Consider the following 24,086-nt stretch of genomic DNA (forward strand, 5'->3'; position numbering starts at 1 on the left):
GCCTGTTCCTGTTTTATGTGACTTCGAACGGTAAATGGTTTTATACACTATTTACGCAATAGCTATATGGGACACTCAAGGAAGAAATTTTTTTGTAATAAAATAACCAAAGGTTAAAAATTTTAATCATTTTCAAGGGAGTAAAAAGATTTATGGGACAAAATTAATATTAAGTTAAATCTTAAGACCACAATATAAAAAATATATATAATTATATTTAGCTGATACTAGTGATCGTGGCATTGAATTTACGAGTGACTGCAGAAACTATGGCCGATTATTGTCCATTGTCTTGAATAGCTTTTCTAAGCTGTAATAGGTTATTAAACTGGATTTTTTCTTTATAAACTCGCTTGCTGAGAATACTTCAGATATTCTCCAATAAACCTACTTGTAGGTCTGGACTAATTGCAGGCCACTTGAGCACAGGAACATTTTTTGACTAAAAATTCGTATGCATGTTTAGCGCTATACATTGCTGATACGTCCAAGACTCACCGTGAAATTCTTCGCAAACTTCAATAAAATATTATCTAAGATCTCTAAGTATGCGTTCATCTTTTGCGAAATAAACCATATTGAGGATTTGCTATGTTAGCTAGAGTGCCCGCGTGGAAGTTTCGAGAGTGATGCGTTTGTACGGTTATGACTATTCGAGTACATTTGCTTTGTGGCGTAATGTAAGCTTCGGTTTAGCCTGTTTATTTTGATATTTTCACTTTGAATCTCTACTCAGAATTTTCTGTATTCTTTTCTTCGTAACATAGAGAGAAAGTTTTGCATTAAATTTGGTTAGGCCTGATATTTTTATTGAAAGCCTACCATCTTATCTCTCTCTCTTATACCTATAGCCAATCTTAAGCCTTGGACCAGTTCTTCTAATTTTTCCATATCCGTCAGGATTTTTCGGAAAGTTGCGGATGCCATATTCTCGCTATTTTGTGAACTGAGACTTCCGATGTACTATAAGCGAGAACACTAACGCGCTCCTCGGTAGAGAGCTGCGTGCCAACTTGAGCCTATTTCGCTTAGTGTACGAGAAGCTTTCTCGTGGCAGAAATGTCCTCAGAGATTTGCAATTGCTTTCCTAGGGGTGGCTACCATAAGAGTACATTTTTTTATCACTTGATATTCTTTGGCAAAAATGGTCCACCAAATGAGAATTCCTCATAATCCCACTTGGCTATGACGCACAGTATTGTGAATGCGGTCCAATTAGACAAAAGATGGTTCAAAATTTAGTAGGAAAAATAATGGGGATTTCTCAAAATACCTAAAATTTACCAATTCCTAATTAATATTGCAATTGTGTAATATTACTAATAATTTAGTATTTAAAGTGAATAAAAATATGCTCTGGGAAAAAATATATTAGTTTTAAGTGATTATCACCTGCTGTAATTTCACCGTTTTTTATCTGTTGACAGTTGTTTCACGCACATTGGGCTTTTAGGCGAAGAAAAAAGACACTTGATTGATTGGCTTTAAGCCCGAGCATGACTTGTAATGTCGTATGATCAATATTTTCGGAATTACACTTAATACGAAAAGATAATTGAATAGTCAATAGTCGGTTTTGCCTAACGCTGTTACAAAACATCGTCCACCTTATACCAATAAAATTAAAAAGTTAAAAATGAAAATGTCAAGTTTCAAAGTTGCTTATAAAGTTAGAAGATTTGGTTTCTGACATAAAAAATTATATGTGATTTTCTTATACGCATTATATTTTGGGTTTTGGTGTAACATAACATAAAACATCCAAAGGTTAATCAAGTCAACCCTTTCTCGTAGTATTTTTCAACTTTTGAAAATTTGCACATTCATGCTTGGGGCAAAAAGGGACGATATGCCCACAAGTAGTGCAACAATATGCCATCTCCATGCGGCATTAGTTAGCTATGTGGCAATGACAAGGGAAGCAAATGCTACAAAGAATTCATGCTTCATAGATACATACAATCATTTCAAAATATCACCATTTTTGGCCTTTGCATGAGAAAAGGAACTAAAAAGTTCGACCCAAATTGGGGGACATCACCTCGTTTTAGAGGTATGGTTCCTTCGGCAAAGTTTCTTATTTTGATCCCTAGAATATGATTTTCACAGAGCAATGGGCGATTTTTTTGCCTCCCCACAAATCGACCCGGCCTACTAAATATCCTATAAAAATATGCGCAACTAAATTTTGTTATATATACATACTATTAAAGACGATACCTTTGCTAAAAGTCGATTTGTACGAGTTTTTAAACAATTTAGATCAACTTGAGTTCAAATTAGGAAAATTTTAATAAACTTTAAGAAAAAGTGTGATGTTAAGGACTAAAAGGGCAGATGCCCCAATATTTTACAACTTTTTCTCATTCATAATTCTAATATCTTATTCTTGTCTTTCACGTCAAATTTATCTCACAGTGTTATTTTAACTTAAAAGTAATTTCTTTGAATTTCTTTCCAAAAACAGAGCCTAATTTTCATCCAGATTATGGTATTAGTGAGAAATATCACTAATGTAAAAAACTCATATCCGGAAAAAATGCGGAGATCGCGGAAAATCAGGAAAACAGTGCTAAGCTCAGCTCAATAGTGGGAGTTAGTACATTGGGAAAATGAGCAAACTATATAATAATGAATGTCAAAATGGTTAACCCGTATGTGATTACTTTGCTGGCATTAACAATTATTTAATTATACATATATGAAACTTGTTCCATTGAATAAGTGAACCCAATAGTTACAACCCTTAATTTTTAACGGGGAATCGTCATCGATTTGACGAATACTCCACCTCTCTTTCCATTTTTCTCTCCATCCGCTTATTATATAGGTTTACTAATATTAAAAGTACTGAGATAATTTTATATATTACCGCTTTTATGAACAAACAAATTGAAAAGGATTAGGTAGATATGACGAATATTGCCCTTCATCCGAGATATCTTCATTTCCAAATTTTCAAAAATTTCATATCTCCTCTGATGACATTTTCAAGGGGATGCTTTCTCTCAAACCTTCGTCATACTACATATGCAGATACTGACAGTCTTTCAACTATCTTGCTTAAGAATTGTCCAGCGTTGGAAATTCCTGTTGAAATTATTCTTTATCTGCTGGGACTATTTTAATTGAATGAAAATTTACAATCATCACACCTTTTTTTAAAAGCGGAAGAGAAATGATGTGCGCAATTATAGGCCGATTTCCAAGCTATCAAGCATATCTATGTAGCTACTAATCTTACTGTTTTTGGTGAGTTCTGTATGTCATCGATTTCCAAAAGACTTCAAGTTGATTGCATTTACACTGACTTCTTTCAGGCAATTGACAAAGTGTCGCACGATATTCTAGTAAACAAGTTAGCTTGCTTGAGCTTTTACTCCACCTCTCTGCAACGGCTTAAGTCATATTTGATGGGCAGTAGATACGTGGCTGCTTAGGGCCACATCTTTTTGACAGTTTTACCAATGACATAAGCGAATGTTTTCCTTTTCGAAATTCTTGCTCTTTGCGAATGATTTCAAAATTTCCTCATCTATTAAGGACTAAGTGGATGTTCAGAAGCTTCAACTCGACTTGAACAATCTTCACTGATGGTGCAGGAAATCGCGTCTGTCTTTGAATACTGAAAACTGTCAGTATATTTTCAACACATCCTACGCCATTTCTAATAATGCACTACAAAGTGTAACAGAGTTTAAGGATCTTGGAGTTTTATTCGATGCAGAATTTTCCTTCAGTGGTCACATTAATTTTATTCTTTCAAAATCGTACTTTTTTCTAGGCTTCATTCGTTGTAATACATCTGAATTTTCTGATCCGTATACCAGTAAACTTCTGTTTACAGCTCTTGTTCGTTCTCACTTCGGGTACGATGTTATCATTTGGAGACCTTACGACCAACTTTTAATAAATATGATTGAGCGCATAAAAAATATTTCTTAAGCAGGCATTACGTTCCCTACGAGTTGAGGCCCCTATTCCATCCTATAATTCTCGGCTAAAACTAATTAATCTACAGGGTGTTTTTATAGAGGTTAGGCTTTCACGATGAAATAAAACATATAAAATTTAATGTTATGGCCAAGAATTTAGCTTTATTATAAAGATAAGGGTTTGCCATTATGTTTTAAAAATGATTTCGGGCAAGTGGCCGCCGCGGCTGGCTTGAATAAATTCCAGCCGAGAGGCCCAATTTTCGACCACTTTTTGCAGCAATTGGGGCCGTATGTCAGCAATAACGCGCCAAATATTCTCTTCCAAGACGTCAATCGTCTCGGGCTTATCTGCGTAGATAAGCGACTTCACATAGCCCCACAAGAAATAGTCCAGCGGTGTTATATCGCACGATCTTGGAGGCCACGCCACAGGCCCACGGCGCGAGATAATGCACTCACCAAAAGTTTCCTTCAATAAATCGATTGTTGCGTTGGCTGTATGGCATATAGCGCCGTCTTGTTGGAACCAAAGGTCGTCCACATCAACATCGTCCAATTCAGGTACGAAAAAGTCATTAATCATGGCTCTATAGCGCTCTCCATTGACTGTAACATTATGGCCGGCTTCATTTTTAAGGAAATATGGACCAATGATTCCCTCTGCCCATAGAGCACACCAAACAGTGACTTTTTGAGGATGTAACGGCGTCTCAGCAATGGCTTGTGGATTATGTTCACTCCAAATGCGACAATTTTGCTTATTGACATACCCATTCAACCAAAAGTGAGCTTCATCGCTGAACAAAATTTTCTTCGATGCGTCGCGCGAACCGAACCATTATTTTCGTAATAAATTTGCACGATTTGCAAACGTTGTTCAGGTGTAAGTCTATTCATTATGAAATGGCAAACCAAACTGAGCATAAATCAAGTGACAGCTGTCAAAAAGATCATCTACGAAAAAAGTAGTGCCAACTTGAAAACCTAACCTCTAAAAAAACACCCTTTAGAACCTTTAGAAAAGAGAAGAACAGTCGTTTCACTTTCGTTTAATTTCAGTATTGTTAATGGCATCGTCGACTGCCCAGTTCTACTTGAGCGGAGAAGCTTTAATGTTCCATGAAAAAATCTTTGCAATCTTTACCCTTTTTATGGGGGAAATTTTAAAGCTACACTTGCGAGTATTTCACCCACTGCTCGAACACTTCGAAACGATAATTCATTTTCCAGATCCAACCCGCTTGATTTTGTTTTATCTAAATCTGATTTTGTAAAAAATTTAAACTTAGGTACTTAATATTGAATTTATATTGATTGCTTATATTTTATAATACAAATAGGTGAAATAATACTAACCCTTTAAGGGTTAATGCCCATGAGCACAAACAAACACGTAAATAAAATAAGTGCGTAGTTAAATTTTTTGACGTTCGTTAGTTTTTTTTACAGAAATGCATGTACGTGAATTAAGTGCACAGGTACTTAAGTCATGTGTACGCATTCCCATGATTTGTTTATGAATTTACTACGACGCGTTTTAAAGGATAAAGTTTTCGTGCGTCCTTTCATATTGGTAGATGGGGAGAAGAATGTACGTGTGCCCTCATTGAAAGCTGCTTATGAATTCTACAATTGCAATTGTGAGAGTACTTATGCACCGTATACGTGCATACAAATGTACTTAAATATAATATACAAATCTAAATTTATAGATTGAAAGAGTGCTCCGCTTTAGAAATGGTTGTTTGAAAAAGTAATAAATTAGCAGATAAAATAGGTGAACTGTTTAGTCGTCATAGGAGCAATTAATCCCTGTTTATAAATATTTTGGAAGCAATTTCAGTAGCATATATAAGATAACATCCGACGACCTAGAATGTTTGATGAAGCATTAGTCACTTTTTAATTTAACCGTAATTATATTAATTATTATAAATCGTCTAAAGACCAAAGCGCTATCGTGTGGATATGCACGTCACTACCGGCGTTTATAACTTTGAAATAGTAGGAGACTTAACTTACTTAGTAATCAGATAGCAGTCAATAAGTTTAACTTTGACTTGCCACAAGTGCTGCTTTGGATGAAGTAAGCAATTGAAAAGTGTCACGTCGGTCTCCTTGCTGCGGGGATGAGGTTTAAGTGGTGAATTAACCACATGTTATGGAGATTAATTTACCACGAACAAAGAGGGCAGCTCCATATAGGAATTGGGTATCCACCCATCCGCGGAACGGCGGAATTGGTGACCACCAAAGTGCTATGTGGAGAGTACCGTACCGACAACCTGGCAGTAGGTATAAAACGCATTTCTCTTTCGTAATGTGGAGGCTAACAAAGGATATTTCTGCACGAGGTAACCCACTTTCGGGAGATCCTCCCGTCGAGCAATCGACGGCTCGGGCATTGGATGCGCAGGCCCGGACCCCACAACCCAGCGCACTACTAGTGGTGAAACATGGCACATTGGCTATGCCAATGGTGAACCAAGAGAGTGTGGGCGATACACCGTCGTTGAAACGATCCGAAGCAACTGAACGAGTTGTGGAGGATGTGGAGATGGCGGAAAATTTCTCAGTAGACTCAGATGGATCTCTGGTACGAAGTAAATCTTTGAAAACAGTCAAACCTGGTGCGACATTCGAACGCAGGTGCTGTCTGACAAGGCAAAGGCTAAGGGACCTCAAATTTCGAATGACACTCTTCCGTCAACGTCTGACGAATCATTCGCGAGAATGGCAGCAAAGGCAATGACGGTGGAGATACATACCGACAAACAAGACGGTCTACTGTCCAAAGGACAACAAGACTATTTTGACAGCTATCTTTGGAAAACTATCGGTGAGTCGAAAGACGCGCCGACTTGCGAGGGTAAAAGCGTGGTGAACGCCATCGTAAAGGTGCACTGTTCCAATGCTTTTTCCCGAGAATGGCTGCAAAAAGAGATAGCAAAAATTCCAGCCTGCGAAAACAGCAAGTTCATTCTTGTTTGTTTTTATTAATTTTGCTTTCACCGAGATTCGAACTAATGACCTCTCTGTGAATTCCGAATGGTAATCAAACACCAACCCATTCGGCTACGGCGGCCAATGAAAATAGATAGCCCAGCTATAAATCCCTTCCAACGGGCATCAAAGCTGGCACGAACCCCAGAAAAGACATCACCTATGGTGAGTGATGTAAGATCAAGGCCATCTCCACCCGCCTTAAACGAAAATAGACCTGCAGTGACACCAGTCCAAGTGAACAGGACTACCTTTCTAAACTAGGAGAGAGCATTAACAAACTCTCTGAATTGATGCGACATCATCAGCGCTCGATTAATAATAGCATGCGGGGCCTTTTTAGCACTATTACGAAGCAGCACGCATGTGATAAAGTGGAAAACGCAGAGCTAAGGAAGAAAGCTAGCCAGAATCTGGGGACCAGAAAAATGGTCGAAGCAACACCAAAGAGGCCACGTGAGAATAACTCTACACGGCGAAAGACGCCCCCAAAAAGGAGCATAATATCGCAAGAACTAGCCAGAGAAGCTGACGTTATTACGCCCTGCGACAAAGATAAGAGCCCAGCTAAAACTGCGAAAGTGGAAACTCCAAGAGGCGAGAACTGAGTGAAGGTCAAGTACAAGACGCGAAAGAGCAAGAACAAAAACAAGAAGAAGATGAATCTCTTTCCGCGACCTGATGCCATAGTCACGAAAAGAATATATTTCCACCAAAAGTTGAAAACATGAAGTATTTTAAAAACTAAACTAGTACCTACTTATTTATTCAAATTAAATGACTTGAACAGAAATATGCCGCTCTCCAATATAAAAAAAATTCATTTTTGTAACATTTATTTAAAGCTGATTTCTTAATAATCAAATACTACAGAAAATTTTTTTTTCACCCAATCATTAAAAGTATTTAATTGAATAAGTGCATCTAATGGGAAGCAGTGAATTTTCCAAACCAAATTGACCCACCAATCAATCAACACCTTGCCATTCGCCAATCCATGGCATTCAACAGCTTCTATACAATTCATTTCACTTTTCTCCCTGCCATTTAAATATCTGAGTGCTGTTATAATAAATTTAACCATTTAAATTGACCGAATTTCGAAAACTAAGACTATCGACAAACCTCCCAACATTCCAACATAAGTAAGGCGCAAATGAAAAGGAAGGTTGGAATAGTCGAAACTAGTCGGAGCGCAGCTAAACAAACGGAAATGAATAAACAAAGCAAGTTGCAAACAACGTTGTTGTTCCACACACTGTTTGCTGTTATAGGGGATGCTTGCTGCGCAGTTTTCACATCTTCAACAGCTTTTGCCTGCCAAGCTACAAAGCATCGTTTCACGCATTCCACTTATCCAGCCCGATAAGTTCAATGCAACTTTTCAGTATTGACTATACGTTTGCGATTGCACACAGATTGTTGGAATTTGCAGTGATTGCAAAAGCAATATCAATAATAACAAAAACAAATGGCGGTAGTTTGTGATAAAGGCCAGCGAGGTTTACTTGCAACAGTTGATCATTGGCGATTGTTTGGCTTTGTATGTAGTCACAGCGGCATCAGCTACGTCAGCACGATTTTCTCCATTTTGAATGAGGGCAATGAGGGGAATTTGAAAATTGAAATTTCCTCAGCAATCAACTGCTTCCTTCCGCTCGGGCGCTGGAGCGAACGACCGCCAAAAGATTGTATCTACTGGCCTTCTCTGTGTTGAAAAAAATCGTTGGCGGTCAGCAAATAGAGACTTTAAGTTTTAACGCCCGATCTTTCATGTTGTGTACAATTATGACCAGAAAATTTGTTCTGACAGAAGCTATCGATATTTGTTCTTAAAGAAGAGAGCCCTAACTACGAGCGAAGTATATATCTACCTAGAGTCAGTAATATTATACACTGACCATTTAAATTGACCGAATTTCGAAAACTAAGACTATCGACAAACCTCCCAACATTCCAACATAAGTAAGGCGCAAATGAAAAGGAAGGTTATAATAGTCGAAACTAGTCGGAGCGCAGCTAAACAAACGGAAATGAATAAACAAAGCAAGTTGCAAACAAAGTTGTTGTTCCACACACTGTTTGCTGTTATAGAGGATGCTTGCTGCGCAGTTTTCACATCTTCAACACCTTTTGCCTGCCAAGCTACAAAGCATCGCTTCACGCATTCCACTTATCCAGCCCGATAAGTTCAATGCAACATTTGTCAAAAATTGTAGTTGAATGCCACAAATTATTATGCGAAGTATTGCAATATTTTAAAACAAACTTGATCTGGGTGCTGGTGCATAGAAATATAAAAGGTAATTGCAAAGCAGATGAGCAAGCAGGGAAAGGTGCAACACTAAATATTCACCCGGATAATGAATTAATACTGATTCCTTTAAATACGTGCAAATTACTAATAGATAGACACTATACTCGTATCAATGTTGCTAATGCACGTTGGAAGCATTCATGTTTTTGACAACTAATTAGGCAAACTTCGCGAGAGTGCAACCGAGGCTGCCTAAAATCGTTACTGAATCATAAGAGACAGAACATGAGAAACACGATAGGTATACTAACAGGGCATTATCTAATTAGAAGGTATGTAAATAGACTGGGGTACCACATAATGACTTTTATCGAAGTTGTCAAGATATTGCAAAAGAGGAAGCCGTAGAACAATGCTCTATAAAGAAAAGGCCTCTTCACGCTCAGATTCGTCCTTCTTGTCAGCATTGAAGAGGTCTCAGAAATAGGGTTGCCGGTTGGTTTAGGGAAGGCTGAGGAGTGTAAATAATGAACTCCAGTGGTGTCAAAATAGGACTATTCAGCAACCCAATTTAACCTAACCTAATCTATTATGAATCGACTGTTTCACGGATTTTCCCTGTAGACGAGCTCATGAGGGAATTTTAAATGATGCTATTTTTCACATACAACTGTAAAGAGCTGTATTTTGAACGAATATAGTGAAACATGAAAGAATATAATTTTTATGTGTTTTTTTTTGTTTTGAAAACAACATCTATGCGCGCCTTTGGAAAGATGCTCCATTATTAAAAAAAATATTTCTACTTTTCCAAATCTGATTGTCCTCATAATTTATGACTTTTACAATATAATAAGTCTATATGTTTATTAACTTTATCAACTCACCGCACAACATGCTTATGCCGTTCCACCCAATACTTTATGGCACTACGCACCATCATTTCCTGCTTTCTGGTCAATCCATTAGGGTTGCCACCATTCATCCCATTGAAGGTTTGTAACGTCGATGGTGCACGGAATTGTGCACCCCAATCAGCTTTAGAGCTATAGACGCCACTTATGTCCAAATCAGTGGGCTCTTTCTCTGAAACGGAAATATTAAAAAACAATGACTTGTAAATATCTACTTGATTTAAAATCTCGCTCCATACGCTTCATATAAATATTTACTGATGGCTTGAAAATGTTGGATAGAGTAGGTATATGCATTTGTTGCACAGAGCTTGGCATCAAGCTGCCATAATCGCACTGGCCACTGCAATATCCTTTAAGCAAAAGTAGTTGCTGTAGAAAAGGCTGCAGAAATAGCATTCGCAAAGGCATCGAGCAACTCCAAAATAAATCTATATGTTGGCAGTCAAACGGCGATAAAGGCAATAAATTTATGTGAAATTTCATCTTAAGATGTCCTTAAGAGCAGGGAAGTCATAGAGAGATTGGCTGCAGACAAACGGTTGCTCATATATTGGCTCCCCGGACATAAAGGTATTGCGGGAAATGAAATAGTATATGAGATTGCTTAAAGCGCTGTTTATATTTGAACAAGAAAATGACATACTGAAACCTTAAATACAATACACAATGACACCAGTGCGGACATGAAAATGCGGATGGACAGGAGGTGGCCCAGTGTAGCCACTTGCAAAACCACGAAATGTGTACACGGAATGTAGACAAATACACCAGATTCATACTACCCTGTCTAGAAAGGAAACTACCTACAATAGGTACTGACAGACCACAATTTGCTAGCGGCACATGCAGACAAAACAGGAATTACAAACAACGATAACTGCAGATTTGGCAATGAACTGGAAGAGAGGGAGACTCTAGAGCATCTTCTATTTCTTGCCCTGCATTAATTAGAACCCGAATGAAATGCCTAGGAGCTCTACAATATGAGAAGTTAGAATGTATCCCGGGGTTTGAGCTTTAGGGCTGTTTTAGATTCGGAAAGGACGCAGGCTTATTACAAGAAGTCTACTAAAGGGTTTTTCAATTGGCGCGGGTCGATTTTGGCGCCCTGTGGCAGCCATTTTGTTTTGCTGACATTTGTCAAATCTTTTGTTTATTATTCAGTTGTTTATGCCAAATTATCATGGCAAGTTACACAATTGAACAGCGCGTTCAAATGATAAAACTTTATTATCAAAATGAGTGTTCATTTACGCAAACGTTGCGTGCATTGCGCCCATTTTTCGGTAGACGTCTTGGCCCTTCCAATTTCTTATGGCCCATATTGAACCATAAGGACCTAGACGACATGTGGTTCCAGCAGGACGGCGCTACGTGCCACACAGCAAACGCCATTTTATTCCATTTCAACATCTACCCGCCCTTATTGATACCATCTGGTACCACTACGGGCCAATAGGTCTACGTGAAGGCTTTCAGCAAGACAGGTCAACCTAATCTTACCTATTTTTCTCATCTGATCTAATCTTATCTGTTCAAACCTAATATAACTAAAATTTGCTAATATACAGGGTATCGTAAAATGAATCACCCTATCGGATGATAATTTTTGCAAATGGCATCGTACTACGCCGATTATATTTGACACTTGTTAACTAGCCAGCTGCAGACAAAAATCAAAATAGAGATTTCCATCACTCAACATTTTTATTCAAAGAGAAAATTGGATGATTAATTTTGCACCACCTTCTCACCTGAAATTCTCGAATCACTCACCTTCATTATTGATCAACTCCGATTTCGAACTGGCCGATAAAGAACGAAAGAGCGCCGCTGAATTGGGCCTGTAAGTGTCCAAAGAGGCTGACAACTCCATCAGTGGCTTCATAATTCCCTTCAAATGCTGCAGCTGTTCACATGCGAAAATCAGCCACGAACAGAAGAGCACATCACACAAATTCGAATGTACCATGGAGAACAGCAGATAGTAGAATTGATAAGCGAAGCTTATTATGTAAAACATGCCCGACATGGCATTCCATGGGTAGAAGGATTTGATCGGCAAACGTGGAATTTCAACAGTGATGGATGAATTTGTATCCTTGTCAAAGGCGAACTTGACGCTCTCACCAAAGAAGGTGATGGTAGTCCATGCTGGAGCAGAGAAAGCAAAAGCATTAAAAAGTTGTATCAAACAAATTTAAATTTCGTTATATGTATGTATATACTTGTATGGTAATTACATCGGTATGTATGCAGAATTATGTAAAATACAATATAAGTGCACTCACCTACAGCCGAAGCAACGGTTGTGAGCATAACCAAAGTGAATAATTTGCGCATCTTGGCGAGGGCGATTGCATGGTAGCGTGCATCCGACTCGGCGAACAATGGATGCGAGTTAACTTGATTCCAGATATTCAATGTTCTACAAATAAAATGCAATGAATTTTATAGTATATAATTAAGCTTGGCACACAAAAGCTGCTCGCCCTGTGTGGTGTGAGTGAAAATTGCTTTAAGACCTGTGCAGGTGAAACGCCTGATTGTGCAGCTAATTAAACGAATTCATGCGCCGCCGGAAGTCCCATTCAAACAGCGGCTGTGCTACGCTCCATTTCACTTTAACTAAGAAAGTCGATGAGTTGCTTCGATTATTTCTTTCAATTGGTTTTCACGCTCACCCTCCTGCCACGCAAGGTCGCACTTTCATTATTTCTCATTTGCAAACATTTCCGTTACTCAGCGAAATGTTAATTAGAGGCGAAGAAGGGCACGTCGTTCTCCCTTTACTGGTATATCTATTCTCCCCAAGCCCCTCTATTTAATTTTTTACACTCTTTTTTGTTTTTACTCACCTGTAGAAGTGCTTTTGATTAACAGCCAAATACACGAATTTCGTAATGCAGTGGGTGAAGAAAAGCACCGTAATCGTGTTGCCCGACAACTCATTCACTTCGTCTGCATTCAATGCCATATTCACCAGAATCAGCACAAATTGTACCAAAACTAATACCAAATGCATGGATGAGTAAATCTTCTTGAAAAGCCCTGAGCCACCTGTAAAATTGTGCATGAATAAGCCCGAGTACTTCATGAGCCGAATGTTGGGCATCAAATCGGCCACAAGGCCCACATATTTGCTGGGCTGCATGTTGACTTAGTGCGAACGGTGAGGTTGATGGGCTGAAAGGTGGAGTGGAAATAAAATGTTTTAATGAAATTCGTATATGCTGTGATGATGAAATTAGGCCAGTGTCGGAATTTAATTTAATTTCACGAATTATGCAAAAAGCCTGTGTGAATCGTATTAACTGTTTATATAAATTTTATTTATTTGTTGAAATAAATTTATAAAAAATTATAAAATAGGGGAGTGCATGAAATAGCGGTCGCCCCACGGCAGGCAATTACAAACCTCTGACTGTACTTCTGCCATGAAAAAGCATAAAAATATCGGCCCGCCGGCCGCCGTAGCGGAATGGGAATTCACAGAAAGAATAGCTCAAACAGTTTATTGGCTATAAAATTTAAGCTTAAAATTTTCATAGAATATTGTATAGGAACTTTTAGGCAATATTGAGAAAATAAATCTTTATTCTTTTTTATGATTATGAGACCGATATATGCATCTAACCGAATTCCGTTTAATACAATAGCTTATACTCGCGCTCAGTATATATTAACATAGAATTCACTAGGTTGTTGTTTTTGCGGTTGTTTGGTAGATACGTGAGCTCCACCTTTATATTATATATTGGTATGGTCCCTCCTTCGTCATATGTGTAGCGGTGTTTTACTTGAAACGCGAACTTCCGTTGCCTGATTTTCTTCTGCAGCCTTGCAGAAACCAGCCTCCGTCTTGAAACCATTTCCTTACCGCTTTATTTGCTATGGAATTTGAAATCTGTTTATGAGCATCTTAAGCTCTTTGTATTTAAACTTTTCTCTCTCCTTTTTTTTTTAAAGAAAAAACTATTGTTCAATTGTTGGGTTAGATTAAAATGGTTACCCAGAGAGAGGGCACACTTAGATAAAAATCGAATTCGTCCTCCGTGATATCATTGCTCATTTATTGCTCTCGGCACAGATGACTGTAGAGAAGCTTTATAGGATGAGTATTTCTGTGTTACAGCAGCTGCAGGTATGGATAGGCAGATAACATTTTAGTTGGCTGGTTGGCTTAAGTGGTGATTCTTCCAGAATCCAACTAGCGCTTTCGCACCATTTTGTTGCCACATCCTCGTTACCAACTTGTTTGCCAGTTATTTTCAGCATGACTATATCCAGTCTGTCCGGTTCAGGAACCTTATCAGGTTGTTGACATCTAAGTCAGACAGCTGTTCCAGACTCTCAAATAGCGGTTTACCCAGGGTTAATATTCTGTCTTTCCATAGGGCAGGACATTCACAGAGAAAATGTATTCCATTGTTTCCTTTTTCTCCGGTTGTTTACAACTGAATGTGTTGTGAGGGATGCCCATTTTGGCTGCTTTTTCTCCCACAGATCAAAGCCAGTTATGACCGCCGTTAGTCTCCAAGCGTCCCGTCGTTTCATGTTTATCAATGTCGACGATTGCTTGAGGTTGTAAGAGGGCCATAACGTCCTGCTGATTTTGCATTTCATCTGGTCTCTCCATCTACAATCTGCGATTCGGAGGTATTTTATGGGAATTGCACTCTTGACTGTACCTAGTTGTATGAATACCGATTCTGCAAAAGCGTTATTCATGGCAGATCCCCTTCTTGCCAGTTCATCCGCTTTTTCATTGCCTTCAATGCTCCGATGTTCCGGGACCCAGATTAAGGTAACTTTATGATTTTCGCTCAAGGTGGTAAGGCTAGTCTTGCTTTGTTCCACTATCTTAGAGGATGTTGTAGCTGAACCCAGTGCCTGGATTGCAGCTTGGCTATCCGAAAGAATAGCGACATTGCCCCTAAAAGAGGGATCTGCGATTAGTAGCCTACTAGCTTCCCCAATTGCCAGTACTTCCGCCTGAAAGACAGTGCAAGCATTAGGGAGACTCACAGATCTTTCAATTTTAAGTCTATGAGAATATATGCCCGCTCCAACACCGCAATCCATTTTACTGCCATCTGTATAGACTGTAGTGTCGAACTTGTTTAGTGAGAATCCCTTATTCCATTCTTTCCGAGATGGAAAGAGAGTAACAAAATTTCTACTGAATGTTACCGTCGGAACGATGTATAGTCAGTCCTTTTCGAGGTATACTGGGTTTGTCGCAGTAATAGACTGGCATGGCCATGCGCTTTTTTCCTTCCAGTAAAATTTTAGTACTTATTTATATTATTTCGTTGAGAGTTGTTTGTTTATGCAAGACTTGGACTATTACATTTCAACAGCTACCCGATATGGTCGCATCTCAGATTGAATGCATTTATGTTAAATTTGCTCAAAATTTACCTTTTGCCAATCAGTCAACCTCTATCCATTGTGAGGTACTAAATTTTGCGACTGTTGTACAAATTATAATTGTTTCTGCTGGTTAGCTTTCTCAGAATAGACAAAAGTCAGATACCCACTACAAACTGGATCTAAAATTATGGTATCATTGACTGTTTTCTTTGACTGCAACTCAAAATTTCTTCTGCAAGTCCAAATCAGTAAATTAAGATTATTATGGGAGCGTACTGAAGTATTTGAGAGGGGATGTTCGTCATAAGTGAAGGGCAAATGGTGCTTTTGCGCCCGAAAATATTTGAAGGGCGAACGGGTTCTTCCTTTCTCAAATTAGTAGTAACGGCTAGTGTGGGATAAAGCTTGTTGAATGGAGTTTGTCGTGTGCGTAACAAAAGCAAAAACAAAATGCATGTAACGTTTTGTTTTGCGACTACCTTGAATGAATTTGCCTTGATTTTGGCGAAACCATATCCCCAAAGAAAAAGGGGGGAAAAAACATGCTAGCATCACCCAAAAAGCTTCAATATCACCAGGCCCCATACAAATTTTTCAGAACTCTACGACTCAAGTTTCAACTTCCCGAAAAAGTTTTGAGATGTTTTCTACATATGTATGCTTATAAGTGCCATCAACTTGAACTCAGCTTTCTTAGGCACTTATCTTAACCCGTACGGTTCTTTATCTTCGGTGACCCCGCGTAAAATTGTTTGCTAAAAATTTTCGTGGAACATTTTAGTTTTCTAATTGCCCTTTTTATAGACATTTCATTATAACTGCTAGAGTACGAGATAGAGGATTACTTCTACTACAAAAAAGTTTATTGTTTAATTCTACTATAAAAATCTGAGGACAGAAATAATATTTGAAATCGTTTTATACATAACATTCTTTATGACTTTAAACCTCCGCAAAAAAAAGAAACCAACCCTCTGGACTAGTACTGCTTTAGAAAAAGTGAATCCTAGAGAGCTGAGTAGCCAGTATTGGACAGTGAAGTTATCATGGATCTCAACGAACTGAGGACAGTGTTCGCTTCTTGTGAACAGTTTAGACTTATATTATATCACTTCACCACTTATGCGAGGTGTGGCCTTGTTTGTCCTGAAGCTTTCTTAAATGCTTAGGGTCCGCCCGTGGCAAAAAGGTCTTTAAAAAATTTCAATTTTCTCAGTCAGCACTTGCTAAGCAAACTCGAGGCCCATCTCTCTATGAGCAGGTTGCAGATGACTAAAGGAACCTCCCCCTCACTTTACGTGGACAGAGCACTTCAAGAGTACACTGACTAACCAGCTCATCAGCTCTGCAGTTTGCTACAAGGCACCTATGATCTGAAATCCGTATTAACTTTATGGCGAAATATTCAGATGCGATCGAATAGAAAATGAGATTAATTTCGATGTAAAAATCAGTGTACCAAGAGACTTTAAACGAGAAATATGTTCTGGTTGGCCAGCCACCGAGAATATTGATAATATCCGACCATTGCCAGGAATCGAAGTTTGATTATAAAACTATTTGGAATTATAAATAATATACAATTTTTCCATTATTTTTCTTTTCATAAATCGTATTAAATAAAGCTATTTCCACCGTGCAACAAACGTTTGTCAATACTTTTGAAACGTTTCAGTGAAAATATGAAATGTACCAAAACTTTTCTTTATAAACTAATTTTTTGGAACAAATAATTTTTAATCAAATCTTAACTGTGTACGTATAGTCATTACATTCTGCACTGAAGTACAAATTACACAGGCCGACAAAATTTAACCAACATTCAGACCCAGAAACCAGACTATATATTTCCGAAGGTTTATGATGCGCTGAATCCAAATCTGGCCTCAGAATTGCTCTGGCCTCAGAATTGCCATTTGAAAAAAGAAGGATTGTATTTAAAGATGCCATCCTTTAATTTTGGTGAAAGAAAACATCTGCAAGGCTACATAACCTCAAATATGGGCAAAAATGGGGTTTTTTGCACTTTTAGGTTAGGATATCTCGAAAACCAGAGCTGATAGAGCAATTCTGAGGCCAGATTTGGATTCAGCGCATCATAAACCTTCGGAAATATATAGTCTGGTTTCTGGGTCTGAATGTTGGTTAAATTTTGTTGGCCTAGTTCCATTAAACACGAAAGATACGATTATCGTAAAAACTCAAACTAATAAATTAATTTTAGTTATCAATCCGAATTTTGCATGGACAGAGAAGCAGATATTAGTTTAAATTATTTCGGATACTTTTCCTTGTAGACTAGTGTTATTAGATTTTTCTAAATGCGCTGTGTTTCCGAGAGTCGATCTTTAAAACAAGTTTCTACGTATTTCTAAAGTTGTGTAATATTTTTTTTTTAAGAAATCTAAATGGCACTAGCAGGCTTTTAGTAGAAGAGATGAAGATGCCCTCTTTTAGAATCGCCAACTTCACATATAAACCCCGTTGCATGATTATAAGAGTACAATGACTTTATTCACATTTTTTATTATTTTGTTATAGAGAAAATATTTTTACATGCACTGTTTGGACAAGTGTGTTAAGAGAAACAAGTTCCCTTGACAAGCAACAAAAATCACATCATTTGTATTAGATAAATATAAATCTTACAAAAATATAAAAGCACAGTACTAATTCTCTTTTTACAAGGATGTTTTTTAAACGAATTCGATTTAACACGAGTTAAAAAAGGTCTTTTTTACACGAATTGTTTTATTGTATGTGTTTTAACTCGATTTTCAATATTTTATGAATTTTTCTTGAATCTCATAGAGCAAATTAAATTAACTAAATTAAGAATAAATAGTTTCACAAGATGACGAACAAAATAATTCTAGTGATGGCAGTGATATTGTAGTCTTATGCAAACGCATGCGTTTATTATCAGAAAGTGAAAGATCATGAAATTTTATTAGATTTATATTATTTTAACTTTTCTTATAAAGGGTTTTTCAATTGGCGCGGGTCGATTTTGGCGCCCTGTGGCAGCCATTTTGTTTTGGTGACATCTGTCAAATCTTTTGTTTATTATTCAGTTATTTATGCCAAATTATCATGACAAGTTACACGATTGAACAGCACGTTAAAACTTTATTATCAAAATGAGTGTTCATTAACGCAAACGTTGCACGCATTGCGCCCATTTTTCGGTAGACGTGGTGGCCCTTCAAAGTCGACTCTTCAACGTTTGGGGGCCAAATTTGAGACGACCGGGTCTGTAAACAATCAGCCAACACCCGTACGTTCAAGGAACGCAAGATCAGTCCGTGAAAGTGTACAGCAGAACCCGAGGCAGTCTATTCCTCGCCGTGCACAAGAACTTGGCCTTTCGCAGACTTCAACTTGGCGAATTTTGCGTCGGGACTTGAGCCTACACCCGTACAAGATCCAACTGACCCAGGAGCTCAAAGTTGATGACCATAGACAACGCCGTTTGTTCGCTGACTGGGCTTCGAATCGTTTGGAAGAGAACCCCAGTTTTGGGCGAAAAATCATCTTTAGTGGCGAGGCGCATTTTTGGATGAATGGCTGTGTTAACAAAAAAAATTGCCGTATATGGGACGACACCAATCCACACGAGGTTCACCAGGTGATAATGCATCCTCAAAAAGTTACCGTTTGGTGTGGATTTTGGGCCGGCGGCGTCATTGGTCCGTACTTTTTTGAAAACGACGTTGGTGAGGCGGTCACCGTCAACAGCGAGCGCTACACAACGATGATAACCAATTTCTTATGGCCCATATTGAATCATATGGACCTAGACGACATGTGGTTCCAGCAAGACGGCGCTACGTGCCACACAGCAAACGCCACGGTTGACATTCTGCACATCTACCCGCCCTTATTGAAAAACCCTTTATAAATGAATTTCAGATATTATTTTCTTTTTTTTTCAAAGTATAATTTACTTCTTCCAAATATATGTATGTATTTAATGAACTAAAATATGTAAACATGAAATAAATTCTTATGTGAACTCTAAAATGCATTTTTTAATACTGTTTTTTCATAATTCTCTTTTTACACGAATTTTTTTTAAACGAACTTTTTGGGAACGTGTCTATCGTGTAAAAAGAGAATTAGGTGTACGGTTATTAAGAAATGAAGAGATTTTGCCATTTTATATCAAAATGCTGCGTGGTACACAACTGACGGAAATGCAAAAAGGTAAAAGCGTTCGGGGAGTATTAAGTTTTCTAAAATAAAGCCACCTCCAAAACTTACCGCTGATCACAAAGTGAGAGGGCAAACCTTCGTTCGACGTAATATGGATCGCTTTGGAATGTGTAGTTTAAAATAAATAAACCAACTTTTCAAAAATGTATAAGTTTTGCAAATTTCACCAAATTTTTTTTAAGGTTATCTTTCTTGATGAAAATAAATTTAGCTTCGATGGGCCAGATGGATTTAGTAAGTATTTGAGAGATTTCCGTTAGAGCCAAAATATTTTTCAAAAAGAATTTTTGACGGTGGATCTCTGATGTCGTGGGGAGCTGTGTGTACACTTGGCTGCTATTTCTCTTCAATGTATTGTAGCGAAAATGATATTTTCCAGGAAGATAATGCGGACTGTCATTCATCTCACCGCACTTTGAGTTGGTTTACTGAAAAATGTATTCTCTTTCTTGAGTGGCCAAATCAATTTCTCCATATCTCAATATCATGGCGAGCGCGTGGGGTGAATTGGTTGGAGCAGTTTACGAAGGAAATAAGCAGTACTCTGCAAAGGAAGAGTTGAAGGATGCCATTCTTCATTGATAAGGCTCGTTTATCTTTGAAGTTAATAAGTTGAATAATGGAAACACCACATATTTAAAAGAAATTCCCAGTTATAGTTGTCTACTCTCTCCTTGCCTAATACAAATGATGTGTTTTTTTTTTTTGCTTTTTATGTGATCTTGCTTCTCTTAGCACATTTGCTGTCTATAACACAATAAATAATATAAGTAAGATTATTGTGCATTCATAATTAGAGTGGCGAATAACTTGAGGGCATTAGAAAGAAATTGAGAAACATATCCATTACGCCTAATATTAGGCATTTTAAAAACCTAAAATGATTTTGAAATTTCGAGCTTAATTAAAAATCACCTTTATTCAATATCTTATATTTCTGTAACACAAATCTCCGGTTCTTATTTTACTAATCAAATCACTTGTTTAGTAATTCCGTTAAGCAGCTTTTTTTATGGTTTAGCCATTTTTTTCTGTAAAACCGAAGTAAACCGAAGTTGGGATTTTTGACGGTGGGAATTGTAATTTCAGCAGGTTTCAGTTCTAATTTAATATTCACTCTTCACTTTTTGTTTGTTGAAAAATTAAAGAACTTTGAATTTATAACTTTCTTTGTACACGTATTAGTATTCAATTTGTATATACACCAAAATTCGTTTTCCAATTTTATTTTCTCTAATAATTCAAATTGGAGCAGCTATTACCAGCTGCCAACGCGTCTGTTACGAAAATGTAACACCACTTCGATTGACAGCGAATTTTCTACAAAAACTTAACATTTCTTTAAACTGCTAAATCAATCAAGCAGCAACGGCTTATTTTCTCACACATGCGGTCATTCATAAAATCGACGACGTGTCCTTAACGGTACAATAAGTAAAGAAAAAAAAAATAGTTCTCACGCTCATAATAAATGGGCAAATCTACTTACGTTTTGAAGTTTGTATACATCCATAAGCACCATAACGATGTGCGTGGCCACGTTCATATAAATAGAAGAGTGGGAATATGCGCCTTCGATGGAGCAAACTCACATACATACATGACAGAGCAAATCCATAAGCAGCAGCCTGTTTGCGGTTAAAATGTGTTTGTGTAAGAGCTTATGCATATTGTTGTGTGTTTAGTAGCCTAATGTTGGGGCTCTTAGTAGCGACGCAGGTTGCAAGGCACATCAATTAAAGTTGGCTTGAGTCCAACATATTACTGGAGTACAAATACAAATATGCAAATAGGCACGTGCTACACAAGTGCATGACATTTCTTTATACCGAGTTATACGCACACATGCATACATACTTATATGTTATTTATACGCATCCATACACCCAAAGTGATTGGTACACATTGACCCATTGATATTGAAAACTAGCGTTGAAAAGGTCATTAAAAATTCCTGTAAAATCGACTGATGTAGCCGATATTTTCGGTGAGTGCGAGTGTGCAATGTGTGTGCTGTTGAGCAGTTAGTATGCATGTAAAAAGGTGATATCGAAACGGATGCGTGATAGCCCCAAAATTCCCACAATTATTGCACATACTCATACACTCTAACACTCTCTCATGCACACACACACATATATATATAAGCACTCACAGTTAATAGTGTCGGTGAAAGTCTTAACGATGGCGACGTTGATAGGTCATGACACACATACGTAAAACATACACATGTATTAGCAGATATTGTTTGTTAACCGGACGTTGATGAATATGGAGAGCGAAGGGATCATGTAATGACGGCCAAGGGAAGAGAAATTCCAAATGCAAATGATAATATTGGTATTGAGGCCTGAAGCGGGAGTGTAGGTAAAAAAAAAAACTTAACTACATTGTCTTACGCCCTCGTAGGGCACAAAGGTACTGGAGAAATTTATTCACAAATGCAAATAAGTGTGAGCATAATCTTTCATAAACGTGCATTTCAAAGGTATTAGAATTCACACAGATGATCGCTCAATAATGTCCCTGAAGGATAATCCGTATTCCGGTATTCAAGGGTGGTGCTACTGAATTTGGAATAATCTAAAGCTGTTCTCACTTCTCTTTTCGATATAACCAACTAAACATTTTGTAGTAAGTATTGCATATTTCTTCACTACTTTGCTTACAGGATAGATGGATTAATGCCGAAAACCTAAGGAAATTTTCGGAATTTTTTCAGGAGGACAATAAAATTAATCAAAATTCTGAAAAAAGTTCCTTAAAGTTTTATTATAAACTGTATAAACTATTTTTTGATGAATCCTTTCTGCTTGAATGGTCCGCGACCACATCAACTGCACCTGACATTTTCTATTTACCGTAAAGGAAAATTTGTTTCTAGTAATAGCCATGTATCATGATACGAGTATAATGATGGTTCATCCAGCCGTTTGCGTCTACTATTGAATACAGGCCTCCTCCATTGATTTCCAATTTTCTCTAAGTTAAGCCTTTTTTTTTAATTTGTCGTTATTATTTTGATGCCTGTTTTGATGTTTTCCTCTTCACTTATCAAGGTCTGCATTCTAGGATTCTCCTTGCCCATATGTTATCCGTGAAGCACGCTATGTGGTCAGTCTATCCTCATTTTTTTTTGGGAAATCTCTCGATTACCATTTATAGATTAGGTTAGGTTAGGTTTGGCAGCCGCATCGCACATAGAGACAACGATGCGACTTAGACCATTAAATGGGTCCGTTGTGAGCCGCGGGAGCTGGGCTACATTTCCCTCTCCATATTGAACCGTCCTGAGCTTTTGACAAAGCGTAAAAGGTTGTTGATATCTAAAGAGTATAGATTATCTATATTCGTTAAGAAGTAGGATTTTAAAAATCGGTTCCTGCTTCTGGCTAGAGCTGGGCATGTTGAAAAAAGGTGTTGAATTGTTTCCAACTGCTTCTCATTTCTGCAGCTACAACAGAAATCATGCATGTAAACGCCTAATCTCCTTGAATGATTTCCTATAAGACAATGTCCTGTGAGAGCCCCTACTAAGGTCCTGATTTGAAGTCTACTCAGTTTTATAATACTCTCCGATAAACGTAAATTTAGCCTTGGCCATGTTTGCCTAGCAATTTCACAAGTGTTAACGCTAATCCATCTTTTGTTTGCAGAACTGATTAGTGCGTCCTTAATGAGAAGCTTACAAGTTGCGAGAGGGCTCTCCATCAAATTATTTATGCTGGCATGCAGGTACTTTCTCTTGCAACTTGGTCTACCCCAACTATCCCTGTGGCCTGGAATGCAGGATAAGATTATACGGCCATCTCATTTAGAGATTGGCAACAACGTAAGACACTCCTTGATGTTGTTTGGAATGCATCCATGGCTAGTAAGGTAGCTTGGCTGTCTGAAGAATACAGATATCCGTTGACGATATTCTGTTTATCTCTAACCATTTTAAGGCTTCATGAATAGCGGTTATTTCCGGTTCGAAAACACTACAGTGATCCGGTAGTTTAAAGGATTCACTAAAAGAAAGCTCTTCGCAAAATAATCCTGATCCTACACCGGTGTCCATTTTAGATCCGTCCGTGTAGATCTTAACGGGTGTGTTGGGTGTTGGATCTTCCTCAAGCCATTCCAGTCTAGAAGGGATTTTCATTAGGAAATTCCTTTCGAAGCAAATAATGGGCGGGTGATAAACATAGTCGCTGGGTATATCCGTGTAGGAGTCTAAGATGAGTGAAAGTCCATGTGTGACAGTCCTCCATTGTGAGCTCGCTTTGAGCCTTAAAGCGGAACAGGCCGCTTAGTTTTTGAGGAAGAGATCTAGGGGTGGCAGATGTAGCATGATGTCCAAAGCCATGGATGGCGTGGTTTTCATGACGCCACATA

At 37.9% G+C, this 24,086-nt stretch overlaps 1 protein-coding gene across 1 annotated transcript in view; it reads right to left on the minus strand.

The window, feature by feature from the left end:
* The window catches only part of LOC129245978 (odorant receptor coreceptor), a 42,671-nt gene extending 21,938 nt beyond the window's left edge, over positions 1-20,733 (minus strand). The window contains exons 1-5 of the mRNA XM_054884452.1: positions 20,622-20,733; positions 12,974-13,301; positions 12,407-12,543; positions 11,892-12,269; positions 10,086-10,284 (exon numbers count right to left, since the gene is read on the minus strand). Of these exons, the coding sequence (XP_054740427.1) occupies positions 10,086-10,284; positions 11,892-12,269; positions 12,407-12,543; positions 12,974-13,269 (1,010 nt within the window). The 5' untranslated portion in view covers positions 13,270-13,301; positions 20,622-20,733. The remainder of the gene's footprint in view (positions 1-10,085; positions 10,285-11,891; positions 12,270-12,406; positions 12,544-12,973; positions 13,302-20,621) is intronic.
* Between the last annotated feature and the right edge of the window lie 3,353 nt (positions 20,734-24,086).

The sequence above is a fragment of the Anastrepha obliqua genome, chromosome 1, assembly GCF_027943255.1.
Source record: "Anastrepha obliqua isolate idAnaObli1 chromosome 1, idAnaObli1_1.0, whole genome shotgun sequence".
Taxonomy (NCBI): domain Eukaryota; kingdom Metazoa; phylum Arthropoda; class Insecta; order Diptera; family Tephritidae; genus Anastrepha; species Anastrepha obliqua.